The 24917-nt window shown below is 35.2% G+C and overlaps 1 protein-coding gene across 1 annotated transcript in view; it reads left to right on the top strand.

Annotated features, from left to right (window-relative positions):
• LOC148276782 (uncharacterized) overlaps window positions 1-24141 on the top strand; it is a 47249-nt gene extending 23108 nt beyond the window's left edge. Inside the window, exons 11-17 of the mRNA XM_088233748.1 lie at window positions 6262-6440; window positions 10165-10317; window positions 10670-10927; window positions 13464-13847; window positions 18213-18572; window positions 22793-23050; window positions 24019-24141. Coding sequence (XP_088089874.1) covers window positions 6262-6440; window positions 10165-10317; window positions 10670-10927; window positions 13464-13847; window positions 18213-18572; window positions 22793-23050; window positions 24019-24066 — 1640 coding nt within the window. The 3' untranslated portion in view covers window positions 24067-24141. The remainder of the gene's footprint in view (window positions 1-6261; window positions 6441-10164; window positions 10318-10669; window positions 10928-13463; window positions 13848-18212; window positions 18573-22792; window positions 23051-24018) is intronic.
• The last annotated feature ends 776 nt before the right edge of the window (window positions 24142-24917 follow it).

Below are 24917 nucleotides of genomic sequence, written 5' to 3'. Positions count from 1 at the left end.
ACTAAAAGTGAACTGACATTTATTGATAAATACATAATATTTCAAATATCTGCCTTCTAATAACATACAAAATGATAAATCAAACCGCTCATACACGCGTTTGTGTAATATTCATGTAAAAACGTGAATTGAACAAGAATGTTGTGTCTCATAAAACGAAATAATACGGACCAAAATGGACACCAAGTCGTTGGAACAATAGGCATAATCCCCCTAAAACTACACACGTGCGTTTCCAGAAATTATCAAGCAGCCAGTGGGCCACATGGCGACGGTATCTACCTACTATCTACAAAAGCTTCTCTTCGGACATCTATCTCCCTTTGTTAACCATCGAGTTGAAACAGTGTTTAATTTATTTAGTTTTTTATTGCTTACTTCTTGGCACGAACACTTAACAAATTTACTAATGTGCTCTATTTTTTGTAAATTTATTGATATCATTTTAACTTTGCTAGAATTTCAATCATCTATACGCTTAGTAGCTACTCATTTTTATTATTCATATATATTTTTTTTAAATATCATTAATACAATACAATACAATACAAATGTAAATTTTTAAAATGTGTAAATAGGGAGTAAATTTCTAACTGTCTATGCGCTCCGTAGCTGCAAGACGTTCTGTAATCTAGCTCCTATCTGTTATAATTTTTTGTTGATCTTAATTGAAAACGAGGAATCCCAACCGTTCATGCGCTCTGTAGCTGCAAGACGAACTGGGATATTTATTAATTGGACAGCGCCCTTGAGGTGATTTTCACAAAAATGGCGCTATTTAAATTATACTACTACTACTACCATCACGCCATTTCACCGTAGGGGTAGGCAGAGAGAATGGACCGCCACACACGTCTATCCTGGCATTCACTCCTAGCCTCTTCCACATTCATACATCTTGTCATACATGCCCTTCGGTTCTGTCTGCTTTTGACATGACCAGACTTAAGATTTTGGTTTATCTGATCATGCCACGTCTTCCTTGGTCGTCCTCGTCTAACGTTGCCGTTTCAACTATATACAACTATATATATTAGTTGGGGTCGAGAGTTTTAATACCTTCGGGTTTAAGCAGTTATCCCCGAGGATAAGGCTTTATTTTATAACGTAAAACATCACATTAACATTGAATGTGTATAGGTGTTTCCTTATCTGTACCGCAGAACCTACATCTAGAAGTTTCGAAATGGTTCATTCTAGCAATGTGATTATTTAATCTCCAGTGCCATGGGCGGGCTCTAGCAGGGGCGAATCGTGTATAGAAGCGATTATGCGCAGCTTACCACTATATTTGACTGGCCATAATAAAGTTAAACTGTAACTTTTTTACAGAAAAACAAATAAATAACTACCATTTATTTTAAATCATTTCCAACGTTTTTATTTTTATCCTAATTTAAATATATATTTTTAAGAAAGCACGCCCAGCGCCTGCGGTGAGCCAAGAAACTAGCCAATTATTTCAGCTTATTTTTTTATACAAATAAGTATACTACATTTTGGATGTCTTAACCCCAGTGCAGGTTTTTCTCCTAGATTAAACTTGCAGATTACACAAATTATTTGAAGATTCTTGATTTGGAAAACAGTATTTCAAACATTATTTCTTAGGGGCTATTTTTCTTTGAGATACTACTTTTATGAGACCATAATTACTTTCATGCGTCACATTGCAGGACATATGGCGCTCGATGCGGCCGTTTTTAGAACTATTAATTTCTAGAACAATCGGCCAGTTGACATTTCAATTGAATACCTAATATCGACTGAATTCATAGTGCTATTTTTTTATTTATTTTTAATGAGTTATGTGTTATAGTAATACATAATATATCTATACAATATAATATATCACAAAATTACGTCGTTTTAGTTGATTTCATGGATGAAAGTTGTTGTATCACACAGAACCATAGAAAAATATCAACTTGTAGTAGGTATATAGGTATTACTTACATTATGTAGTTACAAATATATGATATTTTTTTAGCTTACCTGTAAATAAAATTTCCATTTGCCACTGGGCTCTAGATAACCTTAACTTGATTTCGGCTCATCTTTATTAGGTCGAGGTGCGAGTACCTTTTTATCAGTTCCTTCACGTGTTGCTGACCGGGTACTTTTACCCAAAGCATTGTGCTTCGCTTACTGGTCTATGACCTAAGCTTGACAAGTCTTATTTGGACTCTGCTCCTTTGGGACAAGTGGTAGAGAAGTGGTTTGCTGATTTTAAGCGCGACCGCGCAGAAACCGATGATCCTGACCGCTCTGTTCGCCTAAATTCGGCAGTTGTTCCATAATCATCATCATTCCATTTCCGCTCAACAGTAGGAGCACATGGTTTCCACAAAGAGCCTTCCAGTTCCTGTGCTCCTGTGCTCCCAAGCTAGGTTTGTCCTGTAGTTCTGACATAAACTACCGACGAACAATTAGCAGCGGACGTCCAGGACGTCGAGAACCTGATGCCTTGTAAAGGGTGCAAGCGTGGTCAAAGCTCTCAGGAAGCATCCGCAGTACATGGTTAAGCCAAACGTATCACCTCTGCTTGATGACAGTTGTCACCGGAGCTTACTGTGTCCATTATTTTATTACTTAACTCCTCGTAAAGTCAAACAACCACTCCCCTAAGATTCTTCTGAGATGCCTATTCCCAAAACTCAGTATTTTGGCGATTTTATCCATAGTGAAGTGCCACTATTCGCACGCGTAGATGAGAATAGGAGCTATGCAGGTGTTATATAGGCGGCATTAGGTTTTTACTGAGTAAATACCCGATTTCCAGCCAGCCTTTACACTGTTGAATGTGGCGCCTCCTACTCTTAGCTGCACTCAGAGTTTTTTTTTAATGCAGCCATTTTCCGTAACATATATTTTTCTTCTGGGGATTGGTTTGCAGCAAAGACCTGCATCTCGCCCTCCTTTGGTCTCTTTTCTCTGCAGCCCTTTTCAGCTCGACACATGAGGCGCAGTTTAAATCCTCGCACACTTGCTTCAAATACTCCCGTCGGGGGCGCCCTCTGTAATTTATCCCCTCAGCCATTCACTCTATGATGTCATGCAGGACACCCTCATGGCGTATAATGTGGCCGATCCATTGGGCTCCCCTCTTTTTGAGATGGTTTTGATTAGGTGTAACATTAACGTAACATATACTCCCTGGTATTTGGAACTCCCGACTCTTTTGACGACTTGGTTTCATCAAGTTACGAAGTCTTACTCAGTACATGGGTTTATGCAATATCGATTTTTAAACCCATGCATGTGGAGTAGCTATTTAGGCTATCTACAGTGGCTTAAAGGTCGAAGAATTTTCGAGAGGAGTAGATGGATATTCCTTGATCTAGTGGAATTGACGGCCTTAAGATTAAGTCGATCTCCAGCCAGCCTTTATACTGTTGAATACAAAGCCTGCTATTCCTTGTCACACTCATATACTCCTAAGTACTCTTTTTTGAAACTCTTGACCCTTTTGATGATTTGGTTTGACAGAATCAGTGAATTTTGAACAACAAGGTATTCCCACTGGAAATTAGATACTATTGGTGTAAACATAAGCTGTGTCCATTTTTTCCTAATTATAAAATGACTACCAAAAGTAAAACAAAATGGTAAAGGTTATAATACGTCATTCGGAAGAAACTTTTAGGTTCTACATTACATTGTGTTAAAGTTAATCGTGTTAATTTTAAAGTTACACATATATTTATATTTTATTAAAAGTCTTCAAAACAGAATGTTACGTAGAAGACAGTGCGCATTTTCGACACCTTTTGCTGGCGTTTAATCGAGACAATAAAGTAAGTAAATCTACTCGCGATATTAGCGCAGTGAACGGTAACTTAGACTTCCATTTCCCCTTCTTTAAAAAATGTTCTTCATCTCTGTTGTAATATGTGAATAAAGTCCGTACATATCTATATTCTGGAAAATACCAGAATTATATGGGGTGCCTATAAAACTAATCGAATCGAACATATTAAAGCCCTCCACTCAAGTATCGAATGCCGAACGAGAATCAACGATGTTGTCACAGATTGGTTTGAAGTCACCACCGGATGTCGTCAAGGTTGCGTCCTTGCACCGTTCCTTTTAGTCCTCATGGACTTCATCCTAAGAAAGTCAATTCCAGTTGATCGAGGAATATTCATGTCCTCCTTCCAAAAACTCTGCGACCAGGAGTATGCCGATGATGCTGTTTTAATTGACAGTTCTGTCAGGGGTCTTCAGGCAACTGTTGATAACCTAAATAGGTTCTCCGCATGCATGGGCTTAAAATAAATATTGCAAAAACTCATGTACTGTGTAACATTTTGTACCCTAAAATTCCCCGACTCTGTCAAAGTCATCGAAAGGGTCGAGAGTTTCAAATACCTGGGAGTATATGATACAGAAAATAGCAGTTTTTAAGAAGAACTGGGAGTGAGACTAAGAGTAGCAGGTGCCACATTCAATAGTATTTTCCTCTACGGATGCGAATCGTGAAAACAGAAAAATACTGAGTTTTGAAAATAGGTGTCTCAGAAAAATCTTGGGTGTACGGTGGTTTGACTTTGAGAGGAATGAAGTAATAAGAGAACGGACGCAGCAAACTCCGGCGACAACTGTTATCAATCGGAGGCGATTCGATGGCTAGGCTATATACTGCGGATGCCTCCGAAGAGGCTTAACTACGCAAGGCATCAGCTTCTCGGCAGTTCATGTCAGAACTGCGGGACGCAAACCTGACTTGGGAGGATGCACAGATTTGGCAGCCGACAAAGATGCCTGGGGAATCTTCGTGAACACCATGTGCTCCAACTCGGGAGCGAACATGGAATAATGATGATGATGAATATATGAATAAATTATATCGTTTGAAAGATAACAAATTCATTAATAATTTAAAAATAATTCGTTCAACACGTGTTCGTTATAAAGTTTAAGTGTTTGATTAGATCACGAATGGACGCTTCTGTTTTTGACAGATATAAGCTGATTAAGGAAATTAAACACATGATGTTACATAATTTCCCGTGATTATTTTCTAAGCAAAGATAATCAGAAATAATTAGCTAGCATTAATTTAGAAATTAGACAGGTGTAAAGATTCTAAACTAAGTTAAAAATCATTTTTGATTACTGGTATTTTAATAATTAATTACCTACTTATTTAGTATCAGTCTCAAATATATTCATCGGAATTTTTTTAATTTCTAAAGCCTATTATCATAGACATAATAATACATAGACGCGCTCTATAGAGTAAAATATTTTTAAAAGTAGTGACACAAAATCGTTTCCTCAGATTTTTTTTTAAATTTTTTTTTTAATAAGAAATTTCATAAAAGGTACGTGTTTTTAAAAAAATTCTATACATATCTTCTTTAACACATCTAGTAAATATTATCACTGTAACTTTTCAAAAAAGAGACTAACTCTTGTGCTTGGAAAGTGACTTACACTGTTTTAGTTGTGTATTGTTTATTTTTAAGAGTTTATATAATTTTAAATACAAGTACAAAAGAAAAAACATACAATAATACATTCATACTAATTAAAATTTAACGTAGTTTTTACACGTGATATTTAAAAAATAAGAGACATATATAAAATCTTGTGTCCTATGTCAACTAGTGTGACATCAAGCCACACAAGAGTTTTTTTTTGTTGTTTTTTTTACAATATACATAAGAGGTAAAACTGAGTATTAAAAAAATAAAGGATAATTACATAGCACTGGAATACATATTTATAGTACAAATAGTTAACAAAAAAATACCACGAAGGCATGGCCTGTTCGTGGGTATACAAGAAAATGTTAATTCATTTTTGCTCCTATAATAAATAATGGACAGTTATAATATTTTTGTGTAAGATAAGAAATACAAAATAAAATATTGTGTAAAAGATTATATGGTATATTTTTTTATAGTAATTAAAAAACATTAAAATATTCCTTATTATTAAAGGGCAAGAAAATATATCATAGAAAAAAAGAGTTCATATCTTTAGTTAAAATCCAGGATAGTGCGTGCTTTTGAAAGTAGGAAAATTTTAAAAGTTTGGAATCAATGAAATATTATCAGTAAAAAAAGAATTATTTGGGCCTATAAAATATGCATGCCTCTGTGCGAGCCTCGCTTTACAATGTGCTATTTCTAACACACGATTCCTTCTTTGACTTGATCTATTTGAATTACACAGTTAAAATAATGTTAGTGACTTAGATATCACACACAAAAACTGTATTCTTTATTCTACCCGGACACTTTTTTTTTTCAGGAAATTTGGCATTTTTTGCAATCCTCGTCTTATTTAAATGCGCTGAGGGTAAGTGCCCATTACAGGGGAGTTCCATCACTGCCCACCCTTCAGATGTCAACAAATACATTATTTGTCAAGAAGGAAGTGGACTTACGCTTCAATGTGCAGATCACAAAGTTTTCGACGCCGTCGCAAAGGTAAAACGTTAATTAATTAATATTTTTGTTTTTTTATTTCCCAACAATTTACTCGATCTGAATAACATCTCCTACGGTAAAAACTTCATAACAAGCCAGTAGCAGAAGCTCAATCACAATAACTATCGACGTGCTAATAAGCGACGTGATAACAATTCTCACCATGGTTGTTTATCGTATTCGCGATCACAATTCAACATCCGTAAACACCTAATATTAAATGTCAAAATATTTACGTTTCGCGATGTATGGCAATCACATATTGGAATTTCACCGGTGTAAATATGGGAAATATTCCAAAACTGCTATTTTTATATATTTATTTATTATTTATCAAGCTATTTATTACATAAAGCCGGCAGTTGGCAAGCCAAAGCTTAAAGAAAAGCTTTCGCCATAGTAATTGTAATTTAATTTTTACTTTTTTGTTTTAGGTACTCCTTATTTTTTTGGAAGTGCAATATATTGTATTATTTTTTCTAGTAAACGCTGATTTTCGCCAGTGAACTGTATTTATTCACGAGGAAAACAAAAAACAAACCGACACGAGCGTTGACTTAGAGATTAGACACGTGTTGACTTATGACTGCGATAATTTAAGCATGTTCATTATTGTTCATTGTGATCGCTGAAATGCTTAGCATGCTTTTAAGCTCGTCGATAGTTATTTGTGATTGAGCTACTGGGCTTGGAGGGCGAGACCCGTCACAATAGATTTTCACAGGTCGCAGTGACGTCAGGAGCTTGCGTAGCTTTACAAGGTTATATCATTTTGCAAAAATGTTAGAGTTGGGACAAATTGATCAATGTAAATCGATCGAATAATAGAGAGATGAAGAATACCTTAAAGAAGAGAATATGGAAGTCTAGGCATTTACAGGGCTTATGACCTGTCAATGGCTGGTATAAGTAGTCACTTCACACACTGTGTAACATTCACCATTCACCTATGTTTGAATACCCATATTTCTTCAATTCTTCAATTTGTTGATTTTAGTGAAGCTAAAGAGCTGAAACCCTTATTGTTGTGAAGAGATTCCTCTGACTAAATTATTTCACACACTAGGCAACGCTTGAAAACAATTTTCCAATTTTTTAACTTTTTCTTGGACCAGTTGATTTTATTATAATATTTCAAATTAATATTTAAAAATTTGGACAAACTTAAATATTGTCATTCATTTGATGTTGTTCATGAAAAAAGTATATAATGTCTTATTCTTGGTGAATAATTGTATTAAACACACTATAATAGGCTTGTTTTTACGATTTTATATTAATTTTCGGAAACAGAGTTTCATGTTTGCATGAAAAAACTGATAAAATCCATTTGATCGGTACATGGTCAGTGCTCAGTACTTCCCCACCACTAGTCACATTAGTTTGGCAGCTGTAATTTTAATCAAGCTATATTTTAAGGACTATAATAGGGTATTAACACTCGGAAGGAATATCAGATTTAACCTACTCTACAAATTATTTTTTTTTTAAAGATTCCCCTAGTGTTTGTATAAACTCTTATAATGAATATTTTCATTCATTATTTTCGTTTGTAAGATAAGGTCTTTCGAAAACGATCGTTTCGTAAGTTGGTAATAAAATTTGTCTCAGAAAGTTCACGAGTAATGCATTCATTCTAACGTTGGTAATGCCACCGGCCACAGATAAAAATATAAGGAGAGCTGTCTATGCATTTTATCTTGAGCCCCTCTTCCCCTTATCCACTCCACACTCCAGTTCTAGGCACTGGCAGATGAAAGTGAAAACAGATTACATCTTCCATCTTGAATTTATTTTATTATTTTATGGTTTTCAACCTCTTCTAAATTAATTAAATTTATCATGAAAATTATAAATCACAACTCGTAGCGTTTGATAAGTGACAGGACGCCGTAAATGTAAACAAACGACACATAGAAAAAAGAAGTTATCTACAATACTCTATAAAATCCGTAGACATTAATGAAAAAGAATCCGATGACGTCACAAAACATCCGAAGACGTCATACTTGATGACGTCATAAATTGTTTGTTTTTGGCACTATTCAAATTACTAGAATTTAATACTTTATATCTCCCTTATTTCTTAACAGATTTTCATAAGAATTATACCGATCGGCTTGTGATTTTTTAGAATTATTTATTAGCTAATAAAAAATCCATGATAATCGCCCATTAATCGACCAGTACTGTGGGGTAAGGAGTGCGGGTGTACTCGACGTACTTACCTCAAACTCGGCGATACAGGGTCGGTAGCGTATCTTCGTTACTGATCAAGAGAATTCGTATTCAACTATGACGTCAAAGTGAAGATAATACGGCTGCCGTATCTTCCGATTGCAATCGCTCCTGATATTCATTAACATCACAAAAGCCAACAGATGGAAGAATGTAATATGGATTTTAACTCTTAAAATGCTGTGCCACAAAATTCCCTTACGCGCGGTGATGTAACATCGTGTTACCTTAAGCAAAAGACAGTATATTCTGAAGTTCAGACATTTAAAAGAAAAAAAAACATGGAGACATACCGTTAAAAAACGCTGTTTGTTATAACGAAATAAATTAAAAATCGTCAGTATGCCGGTCATATAACAAGCGTGCACTCTTACTCACTGCCAATTACCGACTGATTGAACGAAATTCTTAATTTTATTGTCTCTTTCACACAAAAACCGGCCATAAAATGTCCTATCTCTTCGTTCTAGTAACGAGAGAACCGTTTTAATACCCTTTCATCGCTCCGATTTTCTTGCCTCCTCTTTCACATTTGTAGCTGCTCGATTGTGGAATAATCTACCCACTAATGTTAGAGTCGCCCCTTCTTTATTTACATTTAAGTCAATATTGAAATGTCACTATTTAAATATTTAAGTAGTTCCTTTATCGTTGACGGTGACCGCCTCACCAACGTCGTTTTCGAAAAAGTACGGACCAATGACGCCGCCGGCTCAAAATCGACACCAAAGGGTAACTTTTTGAGGATGTATTATCACCTGGTGAACCTCGCGTGGATTGGTGTTGTCCTACATATGGCTATTTTGGTTGTTAACACAGCCATTCATCCGAAATTGCGCCTCGTTGCTAAAAATGATTTTTCGGCAAAAATTGGGGTCGTCTTCCCAACGATTCGAAGCCCAGTTAGCGAACAAACGGCTATGGTCATGAACTTTAAACTCCTGGCTCAGTTGAATCTTGTACGGGTGTAAGCTTAAGTCTTGATGCAATATTCGCCAAGTTGAAGTCTGCGAACGGCCGAGTTCTTGTGCACGGCGAGGAATCGACTGCCTCGGGTTCTGCTGTACACATTCACGGACAGCGGTTATGTTCTCCGCGGATCTTGCGTTTCTTGAGCGTACGGGTATTAGTTGATTAGTTACCGAACCAGTCATCTCAAATTTGGCCACCAAATATTGAAGAGTTGACTGTGAAGAGCCACCACGTCTACCGTAAAATGGACGCAATGCGCGCAACGTTTGTACTAACGAACACTCATTTTGATAATAAAATTTTATCATTTGAACGTGCTGTTCAAGTGTGTAACTTGCCATGGTGATTTGGCATAAGTAACTGAATAATAAAAAAAATACTTGACAGATGTCATCGAAACAAAATGGCCGCCACGAGCCGTCAAAATCTACCCGCGCCAATTTAAAAACTCTTTACTACCGAAATTTAATTTAAATTAACTTTAGAATATGATAAATATTTTGCTTCTTTTCAGAAATGCAAAGCTCCTTTAGACAAGTGTCCGTCTGATGGTGTACTGTCAATCTTCGGCGATGAAGAGGACTGTGGAGTATTTTACATTTGTTTCTCTGGAGTCCTAAATATGTACGTCTGTGACGAAGGGTCGGAGTATGATGACACAGTCAAGGTAAGATATAAAAAATAATACAAATTAATACAAACATTGTATTGATAAATAGTGTATAGTAGCCGTTTCCTTAGATTTCAAAAGAGCATTCGAGATAATTGAAAGAAGTAGACTATTATGGGCTTTACTTATAAACCTGGTATAAAGTTACGCCTAGACATAGTGGTAAAAATACTTTGGTGGTAGATAGGACAATCAAGCAGGCGACGCAATGTTATCATTGAATAGCCACTTAACGATGAGGACCGGATATACCTAGCACACACACCAGATGTGCTAAAAGGTACCAATTGGAACTTCTGCCTAACATTTCCTTAAAAAATATAGTAAAACAAACGTTTTTTTTTTTCAGAATTGTGTACCAATCTCGAGCACTGGTTGCACAGCGTCTAAAACCACCACACCTGCCCCAACAACCACTACGACACTGGCCCCCACAACGACCCCGACAATCATCACAGAACCTCCACCCTTTACCTGCCCAAACAACGTCTCAGTCATCACCATATTTGGAGATGAACAAGATTGCACAAAGTTCTATATTTGCTTTAATGGACAAGCGTCCGAATATATTTGTAATGATGGATTGGAATTCGATGAAGGAACGTTGGTAAGTTTCATCTTCTTCTTTTTTGTGGCTGTTTTTACCTCGCTGCTGGGGTGTTCTAGCCAGTATCGTGTTTTGCATATTTACACATTTTAATTGCTGCAATGGTTCTTATTCGTAAAAAATCCATGTCCGGGACTCTACCAGGTGCGAATGTCAGCTCCAGGAGAAAGATACTTGGGGTTTACGATAATCAACGTACACTCAGAGTTCTATACAAATCGTTGGTTTATACCAGTCTTAAGAGTCCCTGTCCGCACGAGGCGAGATATCCCTAATGTTTGAGAGAGTTCAGAAAAAAATCTGAGGTATCTCTACATGAGGGAGTATGATAGTTATCCGTAGCTATATCCCACCACATTCCTCTAGACTCTAGAGCATGCTTGGGACCAACAGTTTGCAACTTAGAAGGGATGGATTTTGATGATTTGTGGTTTTCTTCAACAGCGTCAGCACATACTGTTTTACCTCTCGGCTTCCAGATCCAACATGCCCCCGTTTATGCCGATTGGAAGAGCAGTCAAGCAGGTGAACATTATCACTTTGCAGATCGATATCTTTCACATCGGTGAAACTATGTTTAAGAGGCAAATACTCTTAAGATTTACGAAAAACTTTGCAAAAGAATTGTGAGATTTTTAATAAATTATGCTTTACCAACTCAATGGAGAATGCTTAGCTTGCGGTGTTAAGTATTATAATTGAAATTTGATTTTGCAAGATCTAGAGATGGTTTTGAATTAAGCTTTTATTTAGGTAGGTAGGTTTTAATGTTTAGTTTATTTTGGCATCAATAAATAATTTTCCAGTTTAGGTGGAGATTTCTAAGTTTGCTCTTAATACAACAATGTTTTAGTATGTCCAAATGCTTACAGACTGGCTGGATTTCCCTCCTAAGGAGTTGTTCATGTTTAAATTTGTTGCAGTAGAGAAGGAAAACATTTTGGAGAAGAGAATATGAGAGTCTAGGCATTTACAGGGCTTATGACCTGTCATTGGCTGGTTTTAGTGGCCATTTTACACACTGTGTAACATTCACCATTCTGCCCGTGTTTAAACATCAACTATCCATCAGTTGACTTTTGTGAAGTAAAAGAGCTAAAACCTTTATTTTGCGGGTGAGATTCATCCGGCTGAACCAAATCACTTACTAGGCAACGCCTGAAAACAATTTTCCAATTTTCATACTTCTTCTTTTACCGGGTAGTTAATTCAACAGTGTTTGAGTATGTCTTGCAGACTGGCTGGAAAGTGGCATAATAAGGGTTTCAGCTCCTTTACTTCACAAAAGTCAACAAATGGAAGAGTTGAGGAAATGTGGATGTTCAAACATAGGCAGAATGGTGAATGTTACACATTGTGTAAAGTTGCCTCTTAAACCAGCCAATGACAGCTCATTAGCCCTGTAAATGCCTAGACTTCCGTATTCCCTTCTCGAAATAATATTTTTCCTCTCGGTTGCAATAAATTTAAATTGCATCTAATACCCACATATATTTTATACCTGCATGTAAAATTATGTGTAAATATCTTGTAACTAATGGAATTAACTGAAGATAGTCTAATATTCGATACTTTTCCTTCGCAGTCTCAATCCTAGGGATAGTTTTGTAGCGAAATCCTGCATCTCGTCCTCCGCTGATTATTTTTTGATCGATTAGAATTCAAAAAACATTCTACAAAAATTTAGAGATTCGTAAATTTAAGTTTTAATCAAAAACATTCAACAATATTTTGAGTTTGTCCAAATTTTTGTAGACAAGGACTGGATTCAACTCCCTGGGGAGCTGTTTATTTTAACATATTACAACAGAGATGAAGAACATTTAAGAGAAGGTAATATAGGAGTCCAGGCATCTACAGGGCTTATGACCTGTCAATGGCTGGTTAAAGTGGCCACTTTACACACTGTGTAACATTCACCATTCTGCCTATATTTGAACATCTATATTCCTTCAATTCTTTCATCTGTTAATTTTTGTGAAGTTAAAGAGCTGAAACCTTTATTTATGCGGGTGAGATTCATCTAATTGAATTATTTCACCTACATACTAGGCAACGCCTGGAAATATTATTTTTTCAATTTCTATACTTCTTCATGGACCAGGTAATTTATCAACAGGGAGTTGAATCCAGTCCTTGTCTACAAAAATTTGGACAAACTAAAAATATTGTTGATAAATTACCTGGTCCATGAAGAAGTATAGAAATTGAAAAAATAATATTTTCAGGCGTTGCCTAGTATGTAGGTGAAATAATTCAATTGGATGAATCTCACCCGCATAAATAAAGGTTTCAGCTCTTTAACTTCACAAACATCAACAGATGAAAAAATTGAAGCAATATAGATGTTCAAATATAGGCAGAATGGTGAATGTTACACAGTGTGTAAAGTGGCCACTTAAACCAGCCATTGACAGGTCATAAGCCCTGTAGATGCCTGGACTTCTATATTACATTCTCTGAAATGTTCTTCATCTCTGTTGTAATATGTTAATAAAAACATTCAATATTTTTTAACGCTGCAATTTGCTTTCAGAACTGCGTGCCAATTTCAAGCACCGGATGCACAGCTTCAAAATCAACCACAGCAATCCCTACCACTACAACTGCGATGCCAACATCTACAACAACGACTTTAGCTCCTACTACAACGACTGACGCACCCACATCCACCACGACTTTAGCTCCTACTACAACAACGACTGTAGCACCCACAACCACTACAACTTTGGCTCCTACCACCATCACAACCGAGGCACCAACCACAACAGCACTACCTCCATTCACATGCCCCACAGGCGACGCCCATGTCTCAATATTCGGAGACAAATTAGATTGTACAAAGTTCTACATTTGTTTCAAAGGAGAAGCTGCCGAATATTTTTGCAAGGAAGGAACGGAATTTGACGAGAAAACTTCGGTAAGTAGAAAGAAATCAAAATGAATACACCTTTTTTAAATAGTGTGTTAATAAAATTAGTATAAAACCACTCACCGACTTATCTGTCTACCGGTTTCGAGACGTAACCCGTCTCTTCGTCAGGACAACAACACTACACCAACATGCAAATACCACTACACACCTTCACCATAGTAGATTTGCAAAAATATAAAATCGACATGCAGGTTAGACACATGCTTCACTACGCCACCACCGAGGGTTAATGACTTATGAAGCTAATATTTCTAAAGGATTAACAATCGGAAAAGGAGGAAAAAGGGAGGGAAAGGCAGGGGCGAATCGTCAAAGTAAGCGATTATGCACAGCTTAACATTATATTTGACTTTAAATAATAATTAATTATAGTAACCATGTTTATGGGGAAAAAAATTAAGTAATTGTCATTTATTATAAATTACCGTTTATATCTTTCTACAAAAAAATATCTATGAAGCGCGCCCAGCCCATTCTTACGGAACAATGAAACTAGCCGATTACCTCAGCTTATTCTTCCATACAAAAAAGTACACTGTATTTTTCGTCTTTAACCCAAGTCGGCTTTTTTAGTACTAAAACAAACTTGCAGATTACAAATATTTTTAGAAGATTCTCTATTTGGAAACTAGTATTTCGAACATTATTTCCGAAGGACTATTTTTCTTTGATGGGATACCGTTGACATATTATGTATCACATCGGACAGGTGGCGTTCGCAGTGGCCGTTTTAGGCATTATTCATTTTAAAAGAAATCGGCCAGTGCTCAAGTCTTGACAGTACTGTCAATGACAGATCATAATGGAAATACCTGCGAAATGGCATTGTGGTATTTGTTAATAAACTTTTGTGCAAGTATGGTATTAAAATAGTTTAGAATAAAACTACGTTTATCGCGTGGTTAATAATAATTGTTGTTTGAGTTGATTTTCCCAGAATTACAAAAAAATAATCATTTATAATTACATTACTTACGTGTTATGTAAGTACTTATATGTAGTATAAATTAATGAACATTTTTAATAGATTACCTATAAAATAAAGCACGGCTCGCCACTGGCAGGAGGGTAGGGTGACCATTACAATGAAATATCGAATAAAGGACTATATTGGAAAGTTACTTGATTATTAATTAATGGGACATTATTTTTCAAAGCCTTCTTTATGTAAAAACACTCCATATTATTTACTTTCAGTCCTTAATTATTTATGTGTAAAACTTGAACACCGGTATCTTGATTAAATTCCTGATTTGAGTCTATAATGTGGTTGGCGAATTCTGAGAAGATATTATTACTAAGACATCTCACGAGTATGGAAATTTCTTGACGTTCTTCCAATGTAGACTGAAGAACAACAATTGCAATTTAATTGGTAGACACCCGAATTATTAAATACATTATTTTTATCTTTATTATTTAGTAAAAATCTACCAATATTATTATTAGTATAGATGGCAGGTTTGATATTACTGGGTAAAAATTTTGATACATTAGCGGATACAGTATTTATATATAGAATTCGCCTCCATTTATTTTCATTATTTATATTGTTATCATTATTGTTAATGGGATATAAAAATTGTTTAATAGACTTTTTCTTAAGTTTTCTATTTAAAATAGTATTTACTAAATCTGTAGTGCATGTTGGTGTAGTGTTGTTGTTCTGACGAAGAGACGGGTTACGTCTCAAAACCGGTAGACAGATAAGTCGGTGAGTGGTTTTATACAAATTTGATTAACATAATATTATAATGTTGGACCACAAAGTTAATGCTTTGAATATTTAATAATACATTTTTTTTGTTTGTTTGTTTCATTAATTTTTTTAAATTACGATTTTTTATTAAAAACATTAAATTTGCTTAAACTTAACGATAGAAGAAAAATTATAGACCTGTTAAATTTGTATAAAATTGTGCATTCTATATGGGATTGCCCAGAACTTTTGTCACTCGTCAACTTCAGGGTGCCTGGAAGGATAACTAGGCGGGTGCCACCGTTTTGCAGTAGTAACTCACGCACAGTGTATGATTGTAATGCCGTATTGAGCCGACTTCATGAACTCGGCAATAGTTGTTCCCACATATCGGATATTTTTAATGTGGGGTATTGTTCTTATAGAACAAACCTTATAAACTTTTTCAAAGATGAGTAGTAATCATATTTAATGTAGTTACTTCATATATGATTTTCTATTTTTATATATATTTTTATTATAAACCTTATTATGTTTAAAATTTGATTTACTTTTTATATTAATTTTTAAAGTTCTCGTATACTTTTTATTTCAAACTTTTGTTTTATTTAAACTTTTTTTTTTCTTAAATATTATGTTATATAATTTTTAGGCTTGATTATTGTTCCTAAGTTTTGAGTGCAAATATGTAGTTTAAAAAATATCAAACCTTATATGTTTATATTATAAATTTGTAAAAGGCAATTATGCCGTGTATGTTAATAAAAAATAAAAAAAAAAATAAAAATAATTCACTTTGCCATAGTGAACGACGTAGAGCTACGCGTAACAAAGCACGCGATGACCTTTTTATGATGCTGTCAACATGGGCGTCGAAAAGTAATTTGCTATCATGGAAGACACCTAGATCCTTTATATATAAACTCTTTATTGCTCACTAGTTCGACCCCATCTAGAATACGCTTCTCCTATTTGGTCTCCATTCTACAGGACTCATATTGACCATATCGAGTCTGTCCAACACCGTTTTCTAAGAAAAGTGGCATGGTCGCTCGGATTACAAAGAAGTAATTATTCCTATTTTGAAATAGAGCAATCTCTCTTAATCTGTCTTCATTGGAGAGACGTAGAACTGAGATGGACCTTATATGCATTTTCAAAATACTTAATGCTTTAAGTGATGTCCCATCTCTGTTGCGATCAATTTCTTTTCATGTTCCCAACCGTGTCACCAGAAGTCAAAATCTGCTATTTATAAAATCTTCTAAGAGCAACTTTGGTTTTCATGCCCCAATGTCCAGAATGTGTAGATTAGTCAATTCATCACACGACTTGGAATTTTTTGGGATAGATCTTCCAGCTTTTCGTAGATGTCTTCGCAACTAAACAGTGTGGGATGAAGTTGGATTGGCATGGTTTAGCTCAAAGTTTTTGGTCTTTCGTTTTTTTTAATATATTGTATACAATTATTGTTTTGCCCTTGTTTGTCTTTGCTAAATAGTTTTTTGTTCTTTTCGTTCAGTTTCTTGCATTTATGTTTCTTCATGTAACTGTTGTAATTGGCTTAGGCCGTATATATATAATAAATAAATAAATAAATATAATGAGCGTTGGAGGTTTTGACCCTAAAGCACATAGTTAGTAGGTAAAAAATTTACTTCGCGACTAAATGTAATAACTGAACACTTAGAAGGATTAAGGTCCAAGCAGTTGGAGTTGCAGTAATCCTCTAGACCAGTGATTCCCAAAGTGGTATATATCGACCCCCAGGGGTCTATGACAACCTGCAAGGGGTCTACGTCAGCGAAAAAAAAATTTGGGGGTCCATGAAATGAAAATGGGGGTCCACGATAGTGGATCTCAGCATACACTGATAGTACTTCTGTACTTCTGGCTGCAAAAAAACATACCCGTTACTTGTCCTGTATTATGGAATATAGCGAGCAAATTTTTAATTTCCTTTCCATCGTCATACCTAGTGGAAAGGGGGTTCAGCGCTGTTACCAATCTCCTAACGAAAAAAAGAAGACTGGACATCATTGGCCGAGGAGCTTTAAGATTAAACCTGACAAAATTGACGCCAAATGTTGATAATTTATTATTAAAGCATCAGGTTCCTCCTTCCCACTAAAAACATTTACTTATTGCTTAGTTTATTTCATGTTACGTTTATTTTATATAACAGATACCAAATTTTATTTTGAGTAGTTTTAATTTTAATTTAAATTTAATTAATAACTGTATAAAACTTAACATTTGTTTTAACTTTAAGCTTTTAACACTAAACTTCACTACAGTTAGAAATTTATAAAAAATCAATATCAGGTAAGTAGGGGGTCTACTAAAAACCGAAAAACATGGCAAGGGGTCTACGACACAAAAAAGTTTGGGAACCTCTTCTCTAGACGGTCGAGATCTGACTGCAGATCAAAGACATCAGCTGGGGTCTGAAATAAAATAAATAAATATATAAATAAATAAATATCTTATTGTTTTAATGTGTAGTGACTACACAGCACCGTAACGCGCGGGTGTTTTTTGGACAGTAAGGAAAAGGTTAAAGAAGAATTAAATGAAATTATGGAATGAACGTTGTGCTTGACATTTCTAAAAATATACTCAATTACTGTATAATTTATTTTTGTTTACAGAGCTGTGTTCCTATCTCAAACAATGGATGTACGGCATCTCAAATATCAACAACTACCTTAATTCCGACAGTTGGTGTTCAAACTACCACAACTACTAAAGCGCCAACGACTACTGATGTTCCTACAACTACCTTAGCACCGACAACTACCACTACTTTAGCACCAACAACTACTGATATACCAACAACTGTGGCTCCACCGACCACTACAGAAGTGCCGAAGTTTGCCTGTCCAGCAAACGACTCACATATATCCATTATTGGAGACAAGAATAATTGCAACAAATTCTTTATATGCTTCAAGGGAGACGCTATGGAGTATTTTTGCAAGGACGGCTTTGAATTTGATCCAGCCACATCGGTAAGAAAATACGTCCAGATGGAGAACATTTTAAAAAGGGAATAAGGATGTCTAGGCATTTACAGAGCTTATGACCTGGCATGCCTGCAAAATAAATGTAAACAACGAATGTCTCGAGCAAGTAGAAGAATTTGTGTATCTGGGAAGCATGTTTTTAAGAGATGGAAGAGTAGAAAAAGATGTTGAAAGAATAGTGAATGCGGGCAACAAAATGAACGGAGCACTAAGCGCAGTAATTTCTAATAAAAATATGTCAATCAAAGCTAAACTGGCAGTGCACAACGGAGTTTTAGTCCCAACACTTGTGTATGGAAGTGAAACATGGAAATGGCAGAGGAAGGATGAAAGCCGAGTGAACGCGGTTGAAATGCGATCTCTTAGACGAATGTGTGGGAAATCAATGTATGACAGGATTACGAATGATGAAATCAAAATCTTAAGTCTGGTCATGTCAAAAGCAGACAGAACCGAAGGGCATGTATGGCAAGATGTATGAATGCGGAAGAGGCTAGGATCGTATGCCAGGATAGACGTGTGTGGCGGTCCATTCTCTCTGCCTACCCCTACGGGGAAATGGCGTGATGGTGGTAGTAGTGGTAGTAATGACCTGGCATTGGCTCGTTTCAGTTTCAGCGCTGCGGAGCAGCGCTTATTTCATGATTTAAAATACGTATAACAATTTGTTACCCTCTACGTCCAAAGACTTTTCGGTGGGATACATTTTTTTAATGAAAGGTTTATTTCACATAACGCAAAATTAAGAAATGCATACGATTTTGCCATTTTAAAACGAACTTTTTTTTAATCGGTCAGTAAAAAAAAAAAAAGATAAATTAGATAAAAACAATATGTTTTACAGGTATTTCTGTTAAAAAATATACTTAAAAGTTTTATCTAACTAAAATATAATTACTTTTAGAACGGCAGATTACGCCATTTCAAATTTAGACTAAACTTAAGTATCTGGGATCTCAATAAAGACTTTGAACAATAAAGAAATTGAACAAAAATTTGTTGTAATAATTTGAAGATAATACATTTAAAATAAAAGTGGCCGCTGTCAAATTTTAATTTTCTGTTTTTGAAAAAAAATACAAGCATTTTATATCAAATACATTTTTGTGACATTTTCCTTTATTTGTACTTAAAATTATGCCATCGGTAATACTTTTTAAAAAAATACTTTGGTTGAACCTTTTTCTTATAGAATGAGGAAGTTCAGTGGTTTTTTTTTTTTTTTTATTTGTTAATAGACTGTTAAACTAAGTCAAAAATTATTTTTTTAAATTTTTATATATCGTATTATCGGCGCTACGATTTTTCAAAGTTTTGTATTTCTGAAATAATTCCGCGTGTAACGTCAGAGGTTCATTTCCGCTTATTCTCATTCAGTTCTTCCCATTGGTCCAGAAGCGACAAGCAGACCGGAAATCTTCCATAGCTCTCAGATCATAGGTTGATTCACATGAACCAGTGACGTCATTTGAAGTAGTGCGTTTTTATCAAAATATTTTTTATTATTTTTTCTGTACATTTTCAAGAAACTTTGTCGTACAATTTAATGCTCTCATTTTTACCCCGCGTAAGAAAACATTTTTTGTATCCAATTTCCCGTAGGGCTCAAGTTCCTCATTGTATTATCTTTTTTTGGAAAAAGAAGACAATTCTGGTTGTAATATTTAATTTAAAACAATATCTTATTTCTTCAGTTAATTTCTTTTCATTTGATCTTTCATGTTAATGATGGTTTGTGGGAGATCATTGAACAACCTTGGAATAACGCCATTTAATGTTCACTCTCCGAAGTAATTTGTGATTCGGAGAACGATCAGGGAGCCCTTAGTTTTTAATCTAGCGTTGTGAGTGTAGGAAACTCTTTTTTATATTCCGGATCCACAAAGGGATCTACAATCAAGGACATTACAGAATTGAAAATTTTAAGTTTGGCCTCACGGATTATGCTCTCTGGTACAATCCCCTTAACAGTCTCACCTGAATATCATAAATTTTACCCAGATGAGACTAGAAGGTGAGACCCCAGACACGCACTCCGTAAGATATAATCGATTCAATGAGCGAGGTTTTTTTTAAAAAAAAATTATTAATAAATTTCATAAATAGTACAGGTTTTTGTAAAATTCTAAACATATCTACTTTTACACATCTAGTAAATGTTATCACTGTAACTCTCCAAAAAAAGAGACTAACTCTTGTGCTTGGAGAGTGACTTACACTGTTTTATTTTTTTATTTATAGGAGTTTATATGATTTTAAATACGAGTACATGAAAAGGAAAAGTAAAAACATAGGATATATAAAGAAAAAACATAAGACAATAATACATTCATACTAATGAATATTTAATGTTGTTTTTACACGTGTTCAAAAAATTTCTTTAGATTAACTTTAAATTTATTTATTATTTTTGATAGTTTTTAGTTCATTGGGAAGATTATTATATTTTTTTACACCTTTGAAGACAAAGCTATTTTGACCATGACTTGTATGGAATTTAGGAATGTTAATATTATGTTGGTATCTGAGTGACTTATTCATCTCAAATTATTTTATTTTTTCTTCTTTATAAATTTGTATAATAGAATTTATTTTATAAAGAGTGTCTACTGTATGAACCTTAAATATTTTATACGGACTTTCCGTATTGAATGTTGAGAGTTTCTTTAAAATTACTTTAATAACTAATCCGTGTACGGTTTTAAGAAGGTTTAATATATTGGCGTATGCACCACCCCATCCTACAATACCATATTGCAACAAAGATTGTACAATTGAGTAATAAGCTATTTTTAAATGTTTGATTTTTAAAATATTCCTTAATCTAATAAATATGAATATACATTTTCTAATTCGTTTAACTAGTTCACTAATATGGTCGTTCCATTTTAAGTTTTGGTCTATGTATACACCAAGATATTTAATTTTATCTGTTGTATCAAGTACTGAACATGTAAGATCGCAGTTAGTTTTGTTGCAATTGCTTTGGTGAATAATTATTTTACTAGATCTTAACTCGCTTGTGGATGGTTTCTCAAATTCATAACATAAATACAAAAATCAAAAATGTTACCGGTGTGGATATTCGCTAATAAGCGGAATGGGGAATGTTGTAGTACTTAAAGTGGCCACTTAACCCAGCCAATGACAGGTCATAAGCCCTGTAAACGCTCGAATATCCATAATCCTGAATTTGAAAAAAATTCTACCTCATCTGTGTAGGGATATAAATAAAAATAATTATTTTTACTACTGAATCTAAATTTGTATTGTTAATAAAAAAATGTATGATTTTTATCTTTTCCGTCTTTAAAGATAATATATTTTTGTAAAACCATAATTTCAATTCATTTATAACGTCATTATATATGTATCTAAATGTTTTGAAAGGTAGTACGCTTTTGATTTCATAAATCACCTTAAGCCAGTACCTTAATCTGTCGCAGATTCCATCAATATGAACACCCCAGCTAAATTTAGTAGCATTAATTAATCCTAAATATTCATGATTATTTACAACATATGTAATAAGACAATTACATTTATCTGATTCTATATTTGAATTTGAATGAAGGTAAAAATTTACATGAGCTTGTATTTCCATATCGAATTCACATTTAGTTATATATGGTGAAGAGACATGAACAAATTTAGTTGGAAAATCTTCTTGAAGCATTTTTGGGGCAGTTTTTACATTTGAATGGCTTATTACAATAGCAGAATCGTCTGCAAATTGGAAGCAATTTGAAAATTTTACATGGTTTTTCATTGTTACAATATATTTTGAGTGATCACGTTGGACAATGTATTACATTCACCGTTTTGCCTATGTTGGAATATCATTTTTTTTCGTTTGTTGATGTTTGTGAAGTTAAATAACTCCGACGATTCTCATTAAATTCAATAAAGGTTTCACCTATTTTAATTCCTTTAAATCAACAGACAGAAGAAATTCGGATGATTGTGTAAATGGTTCAAACATTTAAATCTAATATCATTTTAACCAGACAATGTCAAGTCATGCGCCCTGTAAATGCCTATACTGCATAAGCAGCAAACAATTATTTCCTATACAAAAATAATAAATAGCCAACTAGAGTAGATTAAGTACTTTTTTATTCCTTTCACGAGGAGATCTCCGTTCAATGTCAATAACAATATGAAAACTATTTTCAGGGCTGCCAACCAATTTCCGATACGGGCAGGGCTGCCAACCAATTTCCGATACGGGTTGTTCCGCTGCAGGGTCTTTGACTACGACTCCAACAACCACTTCAACCCAGATTCCAACCACGCTTCTCCCCACTACAACCACCAAGCTCCCGTTCACTTGTCCTAATGATGATCCTGTAATAACTGTTGTTGGGGACAAGGAAGACTGCTCCAAGTTTTATGTCTGCTTTGCCGGGACGGCTACACACTACTCCTGTGACGAAGGAGAGGAATTCGACACAGACATCTTGGTAAAATAATCTTCATTATTCATTAGAATATTCTTCTCCTTCTCCTTCTCCTTCTCCTTCTCCTTCTCCTTCTCCTTCTCCTTCTCCTTCTCCTTCTCCTTCTCCTTCTCCTTCTCCTTCTCCTTCTCCTTCTCCTTCTCCTTCTCCTTCTCCTTCTCCTTCTCCTTCTCCTTCTCCTTCTCCTTCTCCTTCTCCTTCTCCTTCTCCTTCTCCTTCTCCTTCTCCTTCTCCTTCTCCTTCTCCTTCTCCTTCTCCTTCTCCTTCTCCTTCTCCTTCTCCTTCTCCTTCTCCTTCTCCTTCTCCTTCTCCTTCTCCTTCTCCTTCTCCTTCTCCTTCTCCTTCTCCTTCTCCTTCTCCTTCTCCTTCTCCTTCTCCTTCTCCTTCTCCTTCTCCTTCTCCTTCTCCTTCTCCTTCTCCTTCTCCTTCTCCTTCTCCTTCTCCTTCTCCTTCTCCTTCTCCTTCTCCTTCTCCTTCTCCTTCTCCTTCTCCTTCTCCTTCTCCTTCTCCTTCTCCTTCTCCTTCTCCTTCTCCTTCTCCTTCTCCTTCTCCTTCTCCTTCTCCTTCTCCTTCTCCTTCTCCTTCTCCTTCTCCTTCTCCTTCTCCTTCTCCTTCTCCTTCTCCTTCTCCTTCTCCTTCTCCTTCTCCTTCTCCTTCTCCTTCTCCTTCTCCTTCTCCTTCTCCTTCTCCTTCTCCTTCTCCTTCTCCTTCTCCTTCTCCTTCTCCTTCTCCTTCTCCTTCTCCTTCTCCTTCTCCTTCTCCTTCTCCTTCTCCTTCTCCTTCTCCTTCTCCTTCTCCTTCTCCTTCTCCTTCTCCTTCTCCTTCTCCTTCTCCTTCTCCTTCTCCTTCTCCTTCTCCTTCTCCTTCTCCTTCTCCTTCTCCTTCTCCTTCTCCTTCTCCTTCTCCTTACTTCTGCCTTAACCCAACCAAGACATAAATACATAATTTACTAAATATTCGTATTTTTGCAGGACTGCGTACCTATTGGACCTGACGGTTGTACGGCATTGAAAAATTAAGTCTTCATGAAGAATTTTTCACATTTGTTATTTTGTATTTTATATATATTGTAAATAAAAACATTGTACTAAAACTCTTTTTTCTTTTATTATTTTAATTATTTATTTGACAATTGTAGTTTGCATTACATAATGCAGACTGTAAACAAAGCAGATAGCTGCTAAACTGCCGATATGTACAGAAAATAGATACATATTATCCGCAGAAGCCGTATTCACGCACTGTTTATTCACTCAGGTTGATAAAACAGTGCGTGAGATCTCGCTCTAGTATAATTATATTTAAGCTGTGAGCAACTCGATAAACTTGAACGACCTCAGAATACATGCATAAGGTACATTTTTGGTCTTAGGAAATATGTAGGCAACTGAAATGGCTCAAAATTAGACAGCGGAGAGACTATCACTCCCTCTCACTTCTGTTCAATGTATTCCATAGTCCTAACGCTTCTATATACCTGCGTGATCAACGCTTATCAGTTCATGGTTTACCTCTTTGTTCTAATTCTCAAGGCATTCTCTTAATACCCAACCACAATTCCTCTTTCTTCTCTAACTCATATAGTGTTTATGCGGCTCGACTGTGGAAGCATCTCCCATTCACCATCAAAGATGTTACTACAATATATCTGCTTAAATCACGTCTAAAGAAACATCCCCTTTCTCTTCTTTAATCTCTCCTCCTTTCCTTTTTCCTCATTTTTCCTTTTTCCAATTGAGTAATAGTTTTGATTTAAGGTAATTTATTAACAAATTAATTTATTTACATTTTTATATATCTTTAGCTTTTTAATCTTTTTTTCTATTGAAAATGTTGTGTAACTTGAATGTAACTTGAATTATAAAAATAA

The sequence above is a fragment of the Micrasema longulum genome, unplaced genomic scaffold, assembly GCF_059751315.1.
Source record: "Micrasema longulum isolate JH-2025_06_02 unplaced genomic scaffold, ASM5975131v1 h1tg001146l, whole genome shotgun sequence".
NCBI classification, from domain to species: domain Eukaryota; kingdom Metazoa; phylum Arthropoda; class Insecta; order Trichoptera; family Brachycentridae; genus Micrasema; species Micrasema longulum.
Note: the sequence above shows the minus strand (reverse complement) of the source record. Positions and strands in the feature narration are given on the sequence as shown.